Source organism: Microplitis demolitor, chromosome 2 (assembly GCF_026212275.2).
Source record: "Microplitis demolitor isolate Queensland-Clemson2020A chromosome 2, iyMicDemo2.1a, whole genome shotgun sequence".
Taxonomy (NCBI): Eukaryota; Metazoa; Arthropoda; class Insecta; order Hymenoptera; family Braconidae; genus Microplitis; species Microplitis demolitor.
Window position 1 is genome coordinate 2883158 of NC_068546.1, and position 16751 is coordinate 2899908.

Sequence of the window (16751 nt, forward strand, 5' to 3'; positions counted from 1 at the left end):
GACGTCACCAATAACACTAGGCTCCTTTTCATTAATTATAATAATTTTATCAATTGGACTGATACTATGTATAACAATATCATGTGTCCGTAAGGAGAGGGATAGAAACAAATGTGTAATAATAAATGCCAAAAATGAATCAAGGAGACCGCTAATCAATTCGCGGGGCAATAGTATTGATGAGGATCGAGTTTGGAAGAGGAAAAAAAGCGAAAATTATAAAACACATGAAAAAAAAGAACGTCCATTAGTTTATGGTGTTGATGTATGTCCTGTCTACAATATGATTTTTTAGAATAATGAGTCCTTAATCTTGTAAAAAGAAACAATTTATGATTATATGGGTTTCTGGACTCTTGTATGGGAATCTATGGGTATCTGAATTCTTATATAGAAATTTTACATTAAAAATTAAATATCTCGTTTCTATCATGGGAAACCCATAGGGGAATTTGAATTTTTATTTAGAAATTCCCATGGGAAAAATTGTATGAATTATATTTTCGGAAACTGACATAGGAATCTATGGGTATCTGCATTGAAATTTTTAGAACCCATAAAAAAAAAATTTGGGTTTTGAATTCTTATATAGGAATTTTACATGGATAATTAAGGATTTGGATTTTAATATAAGAAACTCATATGGGGAACTACTAGGAACGTTTAGAAAATGTACGACAAATTAAAAAATTTACGGATAATCTGGAAACTGATGAATCGCTCAAAAATTTGTAGACAATTTTCAACATTGACAAATAATTCGGAAAATTTTAATAATTCGAAGAACTCAAATAATTCGAAAACTGACGAATAATTTTAACTATTTCATTCAAATATTAATATTCGAAAATTCGAATATTTTCACACTTCTAAAAACTACAAGCATATGATTTCCCAAATAGAAATTTTCCATTAAAAATGATGTATTTAAATGACAACACCCCATTGAAAACATCTTATAAAAATGATATACACACATAAAACCTCATAGAACTTATGTAAGAGGTTTTATAAGAGTACTTGTTCATGTTCTTTAGTATTTTCTATGAGAATCTATAAGATTTATCCAATGTCCCATAACGAACTCACATCAAAAACTTTGGGCATTTGAATTCTTAATAATTATTAAGAGTCTCCCATAAAAAATTAGAAATCTGAATTCCTATATAAGAAACCCATATAGGAAACTGTGAGTATCCGGATTTCTATATAAGAATTTTATTTAAAAAATTTGATTTACACGGAAAGAAAATTCCACTAAAATTTACGATGTTAACATCGTAGTCGTGAACTAGACTTTCAATGGCGTCAATTTTTAAATGTCTTACTTCAAAATCTACTATAGTCTTTGTTGAAATTACGATATAGGTTATATTCTATACTATTTAACATCGTAATTTTAACGAAGACTATAGAAAATTTTAAAATAAGACATTCAAAAATTGACGCCAATGAAAGTCTAGTCCACGATAACGATGTTAGCATCGTAAATTTTAGTGGAATTTTCTTTCCGTGTATGTAGAAACCCCATATAGAGATGTTAGGATTCATAGGTGAAAATCTACCTAAAAATTTACTACACATTTTTTTTTATTGAGTAGTAATATTACTAATAATAATAATTATTATTACTTAAGGTAATTCCGGGACGTAAAAACAATAAAATTGATGGAATTGAAAAAAATAAAACCCCTGTTTCTTGTACTGATTCATGTCATTCTAACAGCGCCGACTGTCCCGAATGTAAAAAATTAAATATGCAAAATCGTAAGTAATTTTACTTTATAAATTGAATTTCATATTTATCAATACAATAATTAATTAATTATCTGATTAATCATTTTAGATTGTTTTAAAAAAGTTCCAAGACCTCCAGTACCGTATCCAGATTTCGATAGATAACAGAAAAATTGAATAAAAAAAAATTTGAATGACTTAATTACAGAGATATTTAAATGTTTTAAGAATAAAATATTTATAAGGTCTAACCCTAAGACATTTTATTATTTTATGAAGCTACGGTGATACCAAGTTCTATTATTATTATTATTATTATTTAATAAATATACAAATATACATATAAGTAAATGTGAAGTTAAATTTATTTATATAATTTTAATACATTATTTATTTGAAAATTCCGAATTCGAATAAACTACTCCAACTACTTTTATCTGAAAAATAAAAATAATAATTATTTATAAAAATTGTAAGTCATTTCCTGATTAAAAACTCCAATTAGATTCGATTGAAACTCAATCAGATTTCTATAAATTCAATCGAAAAATACTATTTTTTTCCGGATAAGTTTACTATTTCTGATTTACATTCAATTTATTATGAACTTTCCGATCGAATCTGATTGAAAATCAATCGGAAATTTTCGATAAGAATTTTCCAATTCGATTCAAGTGGAGTTTTTAATTAGGGTTAAAGTAAAATATTTTTATTTGAAAAATAGAATCGAGGGATTTGATAATTGGTGTATTAGAGTTAATTAAAATGTTTAATAAAATTATTTTATTTTATTAATCCATATGTAATTTTATTAAGTTTCTGCATGCGTAGAATCTTTTTTTTTTTTGTAATTGATTTGTTAAAAAAAAAAATGTGAAAATTATTAATTGTCTGCTAAACAGATTCAAGTTTTTACTTTATTTTGAAAGGTGTTTTTAATGATACTGGAAATAGCAGAAATCAGACTATTTTGTAATTTTTATAACCAAGGTGTTGGTCAGTAAATTACAATTTTTAAAAAATGCATAAAAAAGGTTTTTTGAGGAGACTCGAGCGAAATTAGTGTCAAAGCAGTGTTTGAATTCTTTTTTGCTAAATTCTCCTCATAATTATAAAAAGATGATCCAGAAGTTAACGGACAGTTAAAAATTTTTGAATTTTTTTTCAACAAATGAATTACAGAAAAAAATAGAAACTAAAAAAATGCACATGTAGAACATTGAAAAAACTATAAGTGCAATTTTTTAAAATATTTTTTTTTTTTATTATTTGCTGCTTTAAAAAAAACTCAAAAATTATTAGACGTCGGTCAACTTCAGTATCATATGAAAAGTCATTATTTTAATTTATAATAACATACTGAATTCATAAATGAATAATTATTACTTATTTAATGAAAGAAAGTAATGAAATATCTTGGTTATTTTTGACTCATATGATTTAATAAAAAGATTTGGCAACAGGGGTTCTAACTCCTTAAACATCGATATTCAAATTAAAGCGGGAAAAATTTATTTATAATCTCGTCTCTCTTATTAATGTATTTCTATCTTTGTTTTTTCTCTCAGCTGCTTCCGCGACGTTGCCAAACCCTCAAAATATGTATCTCTGTCGATGAACGAGATTAAAAAATAAAGTTTAACTTTAATTATTTAAATAACTACGTCGGTAACACTATATTGTTAAAATCTTATCATAGTCTAAAAATATTCAAGCTTATAACATGGTTTTTTATTTCTTAAATTTGGGAGGTTAATAATGAAAAAAATCGAATAAGTCATGACGGAAGCTTGTTCGCCATAAGAGCCTGTGTATAAGAACTTTAAAAACGTCATTTTTAAATCTTTTTTTCTAAAAAACTAGACGGTGGATCATATTCAAATTTTGAGAATACATAGATAAAGTACTTATTTATATATATACTAAGTTTCAAATCTTAAAGCTGGAAAATTCTTTTTTACATTAGATTCGCCCGAACTTCCTTAACTTCAGAATCATATAAAATTTCAAGGCTTTTGTTGATTTTCGTAACATAAATTTAAATATACTTCTATTCATTAAGGATATTCTCAGACAATGTCTTCACTTTTTAAAAATATGCAATGGCCTTATTAAAATTTTGTTAATTACTTTAAAAAAAAAATAAAGCCTTAATTGATACCGTGAAAAAAAAATGTATATTTCCAAGTGAAATGTCTTAATTCAAGTATAAGTTGACTTAAATAGTGCTAGAAAATATTTTCTTAATTTTAGTAAAAATCTATTGCCTGTAGAAATTTATGAGTAGGTTTTAAATAATTGTTATAGAGATAAGAAATATTATACTTCGATCTAGTAAATTTTTTCTTGTTTTTATTATTATGTTCAAGTAAACATGTTTATTAATTTGATTTTTTTTCTCTTAGTATAAAAGAACACTTTTGTCCAGATATAGAATTTAAAAAAAAACTACTTACAGACGTTATCAATCAGAAGTTAGAGAAAATTTGTTGAATGAGTTTTAGCCTAAAAAACTTGAAAATTAAAATTATAAAATTGATATAATTTTAGTGAGATAAATTTCAGTAAAATTTTCATACCCATAGTAAAATTTGTAATATCGAATTTTTTAGACGAAAACTCATTCAACAAATTTCGTCAACCTTCTAATTGATAACAACTGTAAGTAATTTTTTAAAATTCTATATCTGGGTAAAAGTGTCCTTTTATCAATCAACGTTTTAATTATTTTAAAATTAATTATTAAAATTTTTACGGTTATGAGAATTGAGTTTTTGAAAAATGGGGGAAAAAACTGTTTGAGAATGGCCTTGATTATAATACCTCGATTCTATTTTTATTAATTGTATAGAAAAAAAAAAATACTTACGAATTTACTTCAACATTTGATGACGAACGATAATCCATGGCAATGCCAAGGCACTGCCAAAGAACATGATGAAATAAGCAGTAAGTTTGTACTTATTTTTGATATCGAATGGCAAGTTCTAAAAAACAAAAACAAAAAATAACAATAATTAATTATTGATTATCAAAATAACCAGTAATTCGTCGGTAAAAATTTCCATTGAAGATTTTGTAGTATAAATTAATTATGCAATTACTTACAGCACCGGGAATTCCTCCAGACTCATGTTCTGAACGACGGACTGCACTTGTCGTAAAGCGTCTCAGCATTTGTCGGGCAAACATTTTGCTGTTAATTAAAAATAATTTTTTATAATTATAAATTAATATGAATATGTTTAAGTATGCTTACAGTGAGTTAGATAATTTTACAACCTAATGCGCAATGGATGCAAATGGATGTACAATATCAATATGGCCTACAAGATAAACGCGCATGCGCCCGGACTTCTTGCTCCCACTTGCAGGACCATTCACACCCACTTGGAGGCACTGAACATAGAACATGTGCTGGCTGCCCAACTGCTGCTGCCATCTGTAATTTTGACACATTTCCTACCGAGAATCGATAAAATAAATTTCAGAGGAAGTCCTGCTCTGACAACTCTTTGATAGCGCAGTTTGCTTTAGCAAAAGTTCTTTGAATTTTCCGTCAAATGTCACTTACGAGTTTTTTCATTTTTGACAACAATTTTTATGCAAGTTGCTATTGAATTTGACGTCAATTTACTGCCCGAATTAGAATGCACATTCACTTCAAAGGTTGATTAGAAAAAAGTTGCCGTCAGTTTTCAAATTTTATGCCAATTTATTGTTAATTTGACTTCAAAAATTGTTTACTACTTTTTTACCGTCAAATTGTTGACAATTTTATGTATAAAATTGCTTACTTTCTAGCAGAATGGCAAGAATAATTATTACCGACTTTTTTTTTGTAAAAAGTTATCTGTGAACTGAAAAAAAATTAATGGAAAATTTTTATTTTCAACTTTTGCTGTCAAATTGTCAGCGAATTCGGGCAGCAAATTTCAGGTAATTTCAACATCAAATTACTGTCAATTTCAAGTTAAAGTAGCTATTAGGGAGTATTCAGGCTTATTATATTTTTTATGGGAAGTCTGCTGTATTCGTGGCGTCACCAAATAAGCGCGAATTTTTCTAGAACGACGAAATAAGACTTTTTTTCAAAGTGCTATAACTTTTTCAAAAATAAACAATTCAGACGTTTTTTTTTTTTTTTCAAAATTTTTATCTTTGCATGTAGTTTTCGGAAAAAAATACAAAAAAAAAAAAAGAAGACATAAATTCATCTCTAAACCTGAAATAGTGAATTGTCACTAACTCACAGTGTATATTCACTATTTGCCACAGCTAAAAGTCGACGCAGTTGTAATTCATGCATATGCACTTATTTACCCAGTGAAATAATGCACTTATAAAAACAAAGAAATTCACAGTAGTTGTTAATAGTAAATAGTTCTAATGATAATTACTTATTAAAAAGTAATGTTTTAATTCTACTGTGTAAAAAGTAAAATTTTCACTATTCATCCATAACATTCACTTTTTCTCAGTGAATTAGTTGATCACTGGAAAAAACTGAAAATTTAACTATTTCAAGTTTAGAGAGTGAACGAAAAGAAAATTATAGGAAGTATTCCTATGAATTGTGGGAATGGTTCCCATAATGGTATAGAAATTGTACCCATACTATTATAGGAATGGTTTCTATACATTAAAGGAACCATTCCTAAAATATTATAGGAATTGTACCCATACTATTGTAGGAATGGTTTTTATATATTATAGGAAGCATCCCTATAATATTATAGGAACCATTTTTATAATATTATAGGAGCCATTCCTAAAATATTATAAAAATGGTTCCCATAATAGTATGGGAACGATTCCCATAACATTGTGGAATGGTTCCCAAATAATATGGAAACGATTCCCATAATATTGTGGAATGGTTCCCATAATATTATGGGAACCATTCCACAATATTATAGGAATGATTCCCTTATTTTATAGGAATGGTTTCTATAATATTATAGAGATGCTACCTATAATATATAAGAACCATTTCTACAATAATATGGGTACAAATCCTATATTAAAGGAACAGTTCCTGTACTATTATGGGAACCATTCCTATATTATAATGGCAATCGTTTCTATAATATTATGAGAATGGTTCCGACAATAGTATAGGGATTCTTCCTATAATATATAAGAACCATCACCATAATATTATAGGAACAATTTCTGTATCATTAAGGGAACCATTCCTATACCATTATGGGAACCATTCCCATAATACATAGGAATACTTCTATACTTTCCCTTTCGTGTAGAAGTGATTCTCAGACTTTTCTTTGAATTCAAATTTTCATGATAGTATAGAGACAATTCTCATTATATTATAGGAAGTTTTTCCATAAATTATAGGAACCATTCCCATAATTATAGGGACTATTCCCATAATTTTCTTTCCGTGTATAGTATAGATCTGAATTAATTGTTTCCGGATATAATTTTTCCCACCAGTCACAAATTGAGTTTAAAATTTAATTTTCGATAATCATTAATTACTGATGAAGAAATAGGTAATAGTTAAATAAATATATCTAAATGGAAAATACTTGTTCTCGAAGGTTTGTGGATATTATGTAATTAAAATAAGTAAAGGTAATTATTATTTAAAAGGTTTTGCAAATTGTTAATGGATAAAATAAATTTAACGGAAATGTATTGATGTTAAAATCTTGTTTGATGTGGTTCGTTAAGCATGTGATAATTAAACAATATATATATATATATATATATATATATATATATATATATACATATATATATATGATGAGAAAGACGGACGAAACGAGACCGGGCAAAACCGACCACTGAAAAAATGCGGTAATTTTTATTTTATTTCTTTTTTTTTTTTCAGGAATTTTCCAGTGCATGGACATAGCAGTTCTGTAAAAATTATAAAAAAGTCAATGAAATTCACAGAATTTTCTTTAAAAGTTGACTTCATACGCAAAATAATTTTATTTTAACTCATTGTTTGAAGTGTAATCTATACAATATGCGAAAAAGAAGAAAAGACATTTTGCACTTTTATATAATAACGCAACGCTTCGAATTAAAAAGTAGAAACTTTTAGCAAAAGCCTGTGAGAGTTACATCTTTAAATAATAATTTTACTAAATATAATTCTCAGCGGAACTTTTACAACTTTAGATGTACTTTTAACAAAACTTTTAGTGAAATTTTTAAATACGTACTTCAAATCATTACTTTACCTATTTTTTTTTTCTTAACTACTTACAGTAACATCCCTACACTGAAAAAATGCAGGTCAAAATTAAATAATAATTACAATTACATTTAAAAACTTACTATCTCATATAAAAAATTACAATCCAAAAAAAAAAAAAATTATGATGATTTGTAAAAACGTAATTTGTTATTTCAATTATTACTATCTACACGGAAAAAAACTTATGGGAAGTATTCCTATGTATTATTAGAATGGTTCCCATAATGGCATAGGAATTGCACCCATACTATTATAGATATGATTTCTATATATTATGGGAACCATCCCTACAATAGTATGGGAATAGTTCTTATAATATTATGGGAACTATTCCCATAATTTTATGGGAACCATTCCTATAATATCATAAAATTTTTTTTTTCGTAAAATAGTGTAGAAATTTGCCTCGTGATATGGAAAGATTCAAATGAAGCTTTTTTTAAAATTTGAGATTTTATCGAAATTTAAATTTTTATTTCCAAAATTTGATTTTTCTTAAATTTTCTGTGCTGACAAAAATTTCTGTTAAAAATTTTAACGTTTTTTGCCAATTAACGTTTCAAGATTACTTATCGGATTGTAATTTTTTTTACAAATTTTGTAAAAATTACTTAATTTTTTTCTCCGTGTATCAAAAAAATCTCACTACGATTCCTGTCATCCTTGTCACTATTTTTGAAAATTTGTAAAAAAATAAAAAACTTTTTTATTAATGACCCATTTTACCTGAGTCAGTTTTTTTCAATTTTCACTGACTATTTTTGAATGATTTTTTTTTATTGGCCGATGGTGTCTCATTTTACCCCACATTCTCTTATATAATGTTTTTTTTTAGGGGATAAAAGAGTTAAAAAGTTGAAGGATAAGTGAGTGAGTTAGTGAGTTAGGGTTTAGTAAGTAATGTATTATATGGAAACAGAGGCAATCGAATCGATTTAAAATATGTAGTGTCCTCAGTTATCGTAAGTGCAAAGTGAGGTATCCCTGGAGAGTTCCGTTTGGTTCGTGACCACCCACGTACTGGAGACTGGAGTGAATTGAGAATTACTGGAGACGTTGAGTTGAGTGCCAACGGCTAACGAAAATCCGTTGAGCGAGAAAGATAAAAAATTCTTGCCCGGAAATATTTATTGCTGTCTGCTATTTTTTTATTCTTTTGTTGCTTTAAATGTTTGTAAAATATATTTAATGGTTCAAGGATTTTTCTGGATTATAATTTATGATTAATGACATTTTGGTTTGGTTTTATTTTTATTAGGGAACGAGGTCAAGTTAAATTTAAATTTTATTTATTAATTTTTTAAAAATTTATTTATTAAAAACAGTATTTCTATTAACTAATTCATTAATTAATTGTTGTTGATTGAAATGGTAGGTGTAAATTGTGTAATTTTTGAATTAATTACGAAAAATATAAGTAATTATTTAAATAAGTATACAGCAAAATTGAAATTTCCTCCGGATAATATTTATTAAATTTTTATATTTTTTTATATGCAATACATTTTTTTTCTACGCGGAAAAAAAAGTATAGTAAAAATTACATCCTTATAGTAAAATTTATTAACATATATGAAAAAATACATTCTGCATTGTAATTATTACTAAACGTTCAGTAAAATTTACTAGTTAGTAATAATTACATAATAAGATATTAAAAATTACTATGCGTTGTGTATTTTTTGCTAAGTCAATTATATTTTTTACTATTTGTATAGTAAATTTTACTATAAGTACTATTAATAAATACAAATTTAAGAGAATAAATTTTCCAATACAATATAGGATTTGTTGCTATACAAAATATTAAAAATTACTATATGCAATGTATTTTTTGCAGACACGATTAAATTTTTTTACTATCTGTATAGTAAATTCTACTATGTGTAGATAAAATTAAAAGTTGGTGGGGATAGCAAATATAAATATGTATTACAAGTTCTGAAACTTTTGTCCAAAGGAGACATTAGGCCGTCAGACTTAGAAAAGGACTTGCGTGCGGGAGATCAGGGTTCGAATCTCGGTTGAACCAAGTGATTTTTTAAAAAACAAAAATAGACACCAATTCCAATACAGATAACATAAATAACAATAAAAATCAAAATGATAGCAATAATAATAAAAAGTTAAAAGCTAATAAAAATTTTATTTTATTTTTTTCCATTCTAATATAGTAAAATTTACTAAACGGGATAGTAAAATTTACTAAACAGGCATAGTAAGATTTACTAAATATACACAGTAAAAAACGAATCGTCAAAGTGTAAAAAAAAGCGTATGTTAAAATTCTGAGTGTTGAATTTTCAACACTTTTGTGTGTCAATTTAACATACAATATTTATCTTGTTTCAACTGTCACAATCGATTGATTTTTTAACACACAAAAATGGTATTTTATACGAAAGTAACACTTTTTATATGCTACTGTGAAATCAACACACAAAATGTGTTAAAAATAATCTCGACCGAAACAAATAATTCTCGGATAATTTCAAGTAAAAAGTTAAAACTATTGCTTCGGTTTTTTTTCGGGGGGGGGGGGGGGGCGACGTGCTACTCATCGTGTAGCCACACTATTGTAATGATCGGCTGGCATTTTTTATTATTCATTTCATTTTATAATTTTGTTGGATTAATTTTAAGAACATTTTAAGAAAATAATAATAAATGATTGTATGTATATATATATTGAACAATACACAAAATTATTATTTTTATTATTATTATTATTTTTCTATTATTTTTACTAATATTATTGTTATTTTTAATATTTCACTGCTGAAGAATCAATTATCTACAGTTGTTTCATTGATTTTAACTTTACATTAAGTAATGTAAAAAATACTTTTGAGAAGTATCCAAGCAGCACAAAAGCGTATGTCAAATTCAACACTCTTCAAGTGTTGCAAATAACATATGAGTGTTTTAAAACTGAAGATTACGTTTTCGAGAATTTTGACACTCATGACGTGTTACTTTTAACATACACGAGTGTAGAGGTGGGTAGTTCGGGAATATTCCGGATTGAACCTGGAACATTTCCGGAGCAAAAAGGAAGTAGTTCCTGGAATCGTATCCGTGGAACTATTTAATGTTTTTAATTCTCATGAAGGTTCAGTATTTAGAACGTTGACGTATAAAATATTTCAGTATACACAACATTATGCTATGCGACCTATGTGTTTAAGACGCATTCACGACGAACTATATTATTGCACACCTCAAGCGCGATAGCACTGAGGGTGCTTTATGGTCGCTCTAAATTTTTTATACTAAATAGAGAATGAATTATGATTGGTATGCAACTCAAAATTCCATAAAAATCGCCAATCAAAAATTATTATGCTGCTTAACTGCTTGTTGGTAATGATAGCAATGGCGGACAAAAAATAACTAGTGAGTATACTAAAGTGAATTTTGAAGAAAGATCGGATACGTATCCGACAAAAGACATAGTTCATGGAACTATACATGTCCGGAACTACCCACCTCTACACGAGTGTAACTTTTTCAAAAAAAACGACGTACGTTGAAATAACATATAAATAAGTGTCAATCGATTGTTTTACACACGAAGGTGTCAATTTTGACGAATCCTTTTTTACTGTGTAACTGAAAATTAATATGCAATATAGGAGATTTTCCATAGCCAGTACTGAGAAATTACTAAACGACTTGTAAAATATGCTTATCTATTTATTAATTTTTCATAAAGATCATAAGCGTTTCAAGATTACTATCCAAATTTTGTAATTATTCTCATATTTTTTAGTAAAACTTACTATATTTTTTTCTCCGTGTAGTAAACGTATAATGCACTCATTGATTTGAATTAGTATTTCTTATTTACCCGAATGAAAAAACAATATATGGTTAAAATATATAAAATCATACATGTTTGCAACAAAAAAATATATGATATACTATATTGTATATCATAAACAATCATATAGAGGTTTTCGCCGATTTAATATAAAATTATATACAGTAGTAAATATATGTATTCCATGTATGTGACTTATATGTTTTTTATATTAAGCCATATATACATTGACATTTACCTTATAATATATTGTATCGATATATTTCCTGTTATAATTAAAAAATATAAAATTTTTATATGAAATGAAATATATGGTAGCATATAATTTATATTATATATGGCACCATATATTTTATTTTTTATATTTATATTTGTTATGATCTAATTTAATTAAAGTGGGTCATACGAATAAGAAACTTTTTTTTTCCATACACACTATAAATATATGTTTTTATATATGATCAGAATATATTTTTCGTATCTGATAGAAATATATATTTTTATATATGATAAAAATATAGTTTTTGTATATGACAAGAATATATATTTTCATATATGATAAAAATATAGTTTTTGTATATGACAAGAATATATTTTTTTATATATGATGAAAATACATTTTTTGTATGATTGACATATATATTTTATATATGCTAAACATATACGGACTCGTATATGACGAATATTATATTTTTTAGTATAAAAAAAATATATCAGAAAATATAGTTAAATTCGCCACATATATTTTCTGATATTTATCATATATTTTTACATATATTTTGACCATATATGTTATTTTCATACGGGTATATAATGTATTAAATATTAAAATATTCTCGAGACTTTTTTTCCATGTATACATGGAATTTTTTTTACACAGATTTAACACCACTAAATTACACCACCTACACCGACATTATTTCATTTTAACACCGCTCTTTTTACACTGTATAATAAAATTTTCTCCGTGTGATCATTCACGTCCATGTTAAATCTATCTCACAAAATAAATTTTCAGTGCAATACAGTAAAAATATATATTTTATAAATTACAAGTGACCTCTTTCATAAAAGTTACGCAAACTTATTTTGAAACCCAAATAAGAACGTTTTAACAAAAAAGAAAAACTCTTGCACAATTTCCATATTAAAATTTTATTTATAATTTAAAAGTTTACGTTTCCAAACAAATAACCGAAGAACTCAATAAAAAAAGTTATTCAAAGTTATTGTATTTATTATTAGTTGAATCTTTATTTTTATAATTTTTCTTAAAAGTTTAAATTCAACATCGATATTTACTAGATAATAAAAAATTTATTAACAGTCCCGAAGCAGGTCAAAAATCTGAGTACGCTGTAACATAATGTACACTCGATATAAATTTATAATCGCGAGGTACCCAAATAAATTTTCCCATACGATCTACTTTGTCTTATAAATATTTAGTTTGACATTTCGCTCGATTATTAAGTAAAATTAATGCTACTTAAATTTTTTTTATAGTCTGTTATCCGGTTTCCATTATTAAAATCTATGTGATTCATGGGATTTAAAAATTTTTGGCAAGGAAACCGATGATAATTTAATAAATCTCGGTCTTATAGAATCTCTTTTAATTCAATCAATTATTGCGTTTTTATTATTATGATATTAATGTCTTGCAATCTTCGGTATTATCGAGTTAGTGTCTTTGATAATTGATTCAATTTAAAACAATAAATCTGCCAAAAATATAACTCACCCGAGTTTTAAAGAGGGGTTTAAATTTGGCACTCACTATTAATAATTACTCATTTTTTTTTTATCAGAAATTATATCATTCAAATTTATATTATATTATTATGATTGTGGGGTAAAATGAGCAATCACATTTATAGAAGACTATTGTTTTGTAAATTGATGATAATTTTTTAATGTAATTTCAAGAAAAATAATTTGAATGTTTTTGGAAATTAATTTTTAATAATAAGGCGCGAAAGTTCAATTTTGATTACGAATTTAAAATATGAAAATTTATAACACCAAATCTATTGAAGCGACATACTTGTGCGGGATCTTAAAATTTTAGCAAAACTTTTGAATACGATTTACAAAAAAACATTTATCAAAATATCGTGATTAGTTTTTGAGAAATAAATTTTTAAAGATTTACTGAAAAATATCTGGTATAAGTTACCAATTGATTTATCGAATAAATAGATAATAATTTAACACTGGAAATATATAACAGCCTCAAAGGCATAAATCCATCGGGGTAGGGGCCCAACGGACCAATCGCGAGTGAGAAAATCTAGGGATGAAAAAAGAAGTTATGAACCTTTGGAACTTTAATTTAAAAGTATCCAGCCCCAGTAACGTCGTGTTGGGCTCAGGGTTTGCGGCCTTCAATTATCCGAAGATAAAATTTGCAAACAACTGGTTAACTTATTAAACAAACATTAAAAAATGTGCAATTAATATTGACAATTAATTTTATATATAAACAGCCATAAGTATCTTATAGTTTATTATTATTGTCAATAGATTTAAAAAATTGTTTATTATTTTAAAGAATTTATAAACATTTTATCTTCATGTAGTCAGATATCGACCTCCAGATGCTTTGGGCTGTCTCACCCCAAAACCTCGTCATCTGCTTAAATTTATACTAATTGTCAGCAAAGTAATTATCACTTTATTTATTTAACTGCAAATAACCGCGTAAAATAAAAAATTCTCTAAATATACCTACTCCATGTAATGTATTTACTTGAAATAAATATTTATCATAAACATAAAAATATAAAAAATACTACTCTAAATAATTTATATTTGTTTAGCACAACATCACCGGTGTCGGACAGACGTCAGACTAAACATTCATCCTATTTACTTATTTATATATTTATTTATTCACATTTGACATTTATTTATTTTTATATTCTATTATATTATTATTTATCTTAATATTATTATTATTATTATTATTAATATTGTTATTATTATTGTAACTAAGTATTATTTTTTTTGTTCACAATATTTTTCAACCCTATTATTACGTCAGTACAGGTTGATTCCACATTTATGTATTCTATTATGTTTCAAGCTTGGCGATTCCCTTTCTGTTGTGTATCTGTGTTGAATAATACCCCTGGTACCCGCCACCAGCTCTTGTCTACCTCATATTCTCATCCTCAATCCTCATTCTCTTCAGTACATACAGCGTGTCACTGCCTCACGCCTTTTCGTTTCAATGTTATTGCATTGCGATTTAACATAACAATGAACACACCGCAGGTCATTGTTGTACTGCTGGAAAATATGTTAGGAATATATGAAGACGAGAATTATGTATATATATATATATATATATATATATATATATATATATATATATATGTATAAAAAGATATTCATCGTTTATTACATTTAATTAAAATTCATGACAAAAATAATTAAAATGATTTTTTGTGCGAAAAGAAAAAATTATTATAAGAAACTTTAATTAAATTATTTTGTCACTAAGAAATTATATGATTTAATAAATGGGGATTATTAATTGATATTTAATAATAAATTAAAATTAATTATTGAATTTACATCGTATAATTAACGTCATTAGGGAAGGCCATAGTGGTTTTTAATTGTAAGCTGACTGTGATATTATTTTCGCTTCGCGAATCGAACGCGGTTTCGTTGCTCCGTGCGTATGTTTGCATGTACGCACTCACGATAACACTTAAAATATTCAATTAACCGGATTTATTATTTCTGTATCATCTCCAGATGACCCTGAAGTATGACCCTATGAAGTACGGCTTCTAAAATCGTTATTTTTTTGTTATTATTTATAAATTAATACTGTTTTATAAGATGGTCATTTTTTTCATTTGAAAAAGTGCTTAGAAAATTTAATTAAATTTTTTTTCTTTTAAAATTTATGATTGTTAATTACAGAAGAAAGTGAGGCAAAATAGGCCGTTGAAAAAATTAGAAATTTTTTTTGATAATTATTTTTAAATAATAAATGTTATTTTTTATCAAACACTAATATGTAAATAAAATCAAGTTATTTTGTTTTATAATTCTGATAGAGTTTATTTGCGAGGTTAAAACTGTTTGACAAACGATTTTGGGGAGAAAGTAACACTGGCTAGAAACGAAATACGTTCAATTATTTTTAATTAAAAAAAAACTATTTATCACAAAATGAAAGTTTGATATCCTGACTAGGTTATCATTGAGTTGTCAATAAATATATTTATTACTTGAATTATTTATTTATAAAAAAAAATTGTTCGTGGTGGCGCTGGTGTCTGTTTATCGGAGTGATTTCGGTCAGAACGGGCAAAGTCGGCCAGCATATATTGCAGTATATTCCAAGCCAAATAATATTTATTTTACAAATCTATCAACTATTTATTTATTTAGCTACAAATGATATTTATATCATCAGCAATACCTGGATTAAAAACAACGATCTGATGAGCGCCCGAAGTTGTAATTAATAGATTTAAAAGCGATTCAATCTGCTCGCCGAATCACAGTATCGTCACTCTACCAAAATTTATTTTTAAAAAAACCCAATGGATAAATAAAATAAAATCCAGATTTCGCCAAATCCCAGTCCAGTAAAACGTCTTTTTCCCCCGTCCAATAAAAATACTTCAAATATAAATCACCAGTGGCCAAATCCTCAATCTCTTACAAATCTCACACTAAAATCTCAGCTAAAATGCAACAGAAAATCCAACAATTCTACTTATTTCTCATATTATAAATGATAAACCGTTCAATTACTTCACATCTATCATCATAATTAAATTACAAAAAGTTCCATTTCTCTCATTTCTTCATCCATAAATTATTAAAACGAAAAATCATATTCTATAATATTAATTAATAAAGTTTACCAGTTTCTTTACTGTTAACAACTATAATTATAATTAAAATTAAGAAACATAAGTGTAAGAACAA

At 26.4% G+C, this 16751-nt stretch overlaps 1 protein-coding gene and 1 long non-coding RNA gene across 3 annotated transcripts in view; both read right to left on the minus strand.

The window, feature by feature from the left end:
• Positions 1-2084: 2084 nt before the first annotated feature.
• Positions 2085-5107, minus strand: LOC106693194 (cytochrome c oxidase subunit 7C, mitochondrial). 2 transcript variants are annotated; one of them, XM_014439681.2, is made up of 4 exons: positions 5020-5107; positions 4846-4933; positions 4607-4724; positions 2085-2174 (listed from the first exon to the last, which is right to left on the minus strand). In XM_014439681.2, the coding sequence occupies exons 2-3, from the start codon at positions 4927-4929 to the stop codon at positions 4611-4613; spliced, it is 198 nt and encodes a 65-aa protein (XP_014295167.1). In that variant the 5' UTR covers positions 4930-4933; positions 5020-5107; the 3' UTR covers positions 2085-2174; positions 4607-4610. The 2 variants fall into 2 exon arrangements, with proteins under 2 accessions (XP_014295167.1, XP_014295166.1); XM_014439680.2 differs by having other exon boundaries at positions 4997-5106.
• A 9843-nt stretch (positions 5108-14950) lies between these two features.
• LOC128669015 (uncharacterized) overlaps positions 14951-16751 on the minus strand; it is an 88537-nt gene continuing 86736 nt past the window's right edge. The window contains exon 5 of the long non-coding RNA XR_008404570.1: positions 14951-15083. This is a non-coding gene — a long non-coding RNA (uncharacterized LOC128669015). The remainder of the gene's footprint in view (positions 15084-16751) is intronic.

Excerpts from the sequence above, each read along its gene's own strand:
- LOC106693194 (XM_014439681.2), bottom strand. The coding sequence starts at position 4,929 with ATGTTTGCCCGACAAATGCTGAGACGCTTTACGACAAGTGCAGTCCGT. Across the intron at positions 4,725-4,845 it reads CTGGAGGAATTCCCGGTGCT|AACTTGCCATTCGATATCAA; the intron begins GTAAGTAATTGC and ends TTTGTTTTTTAG.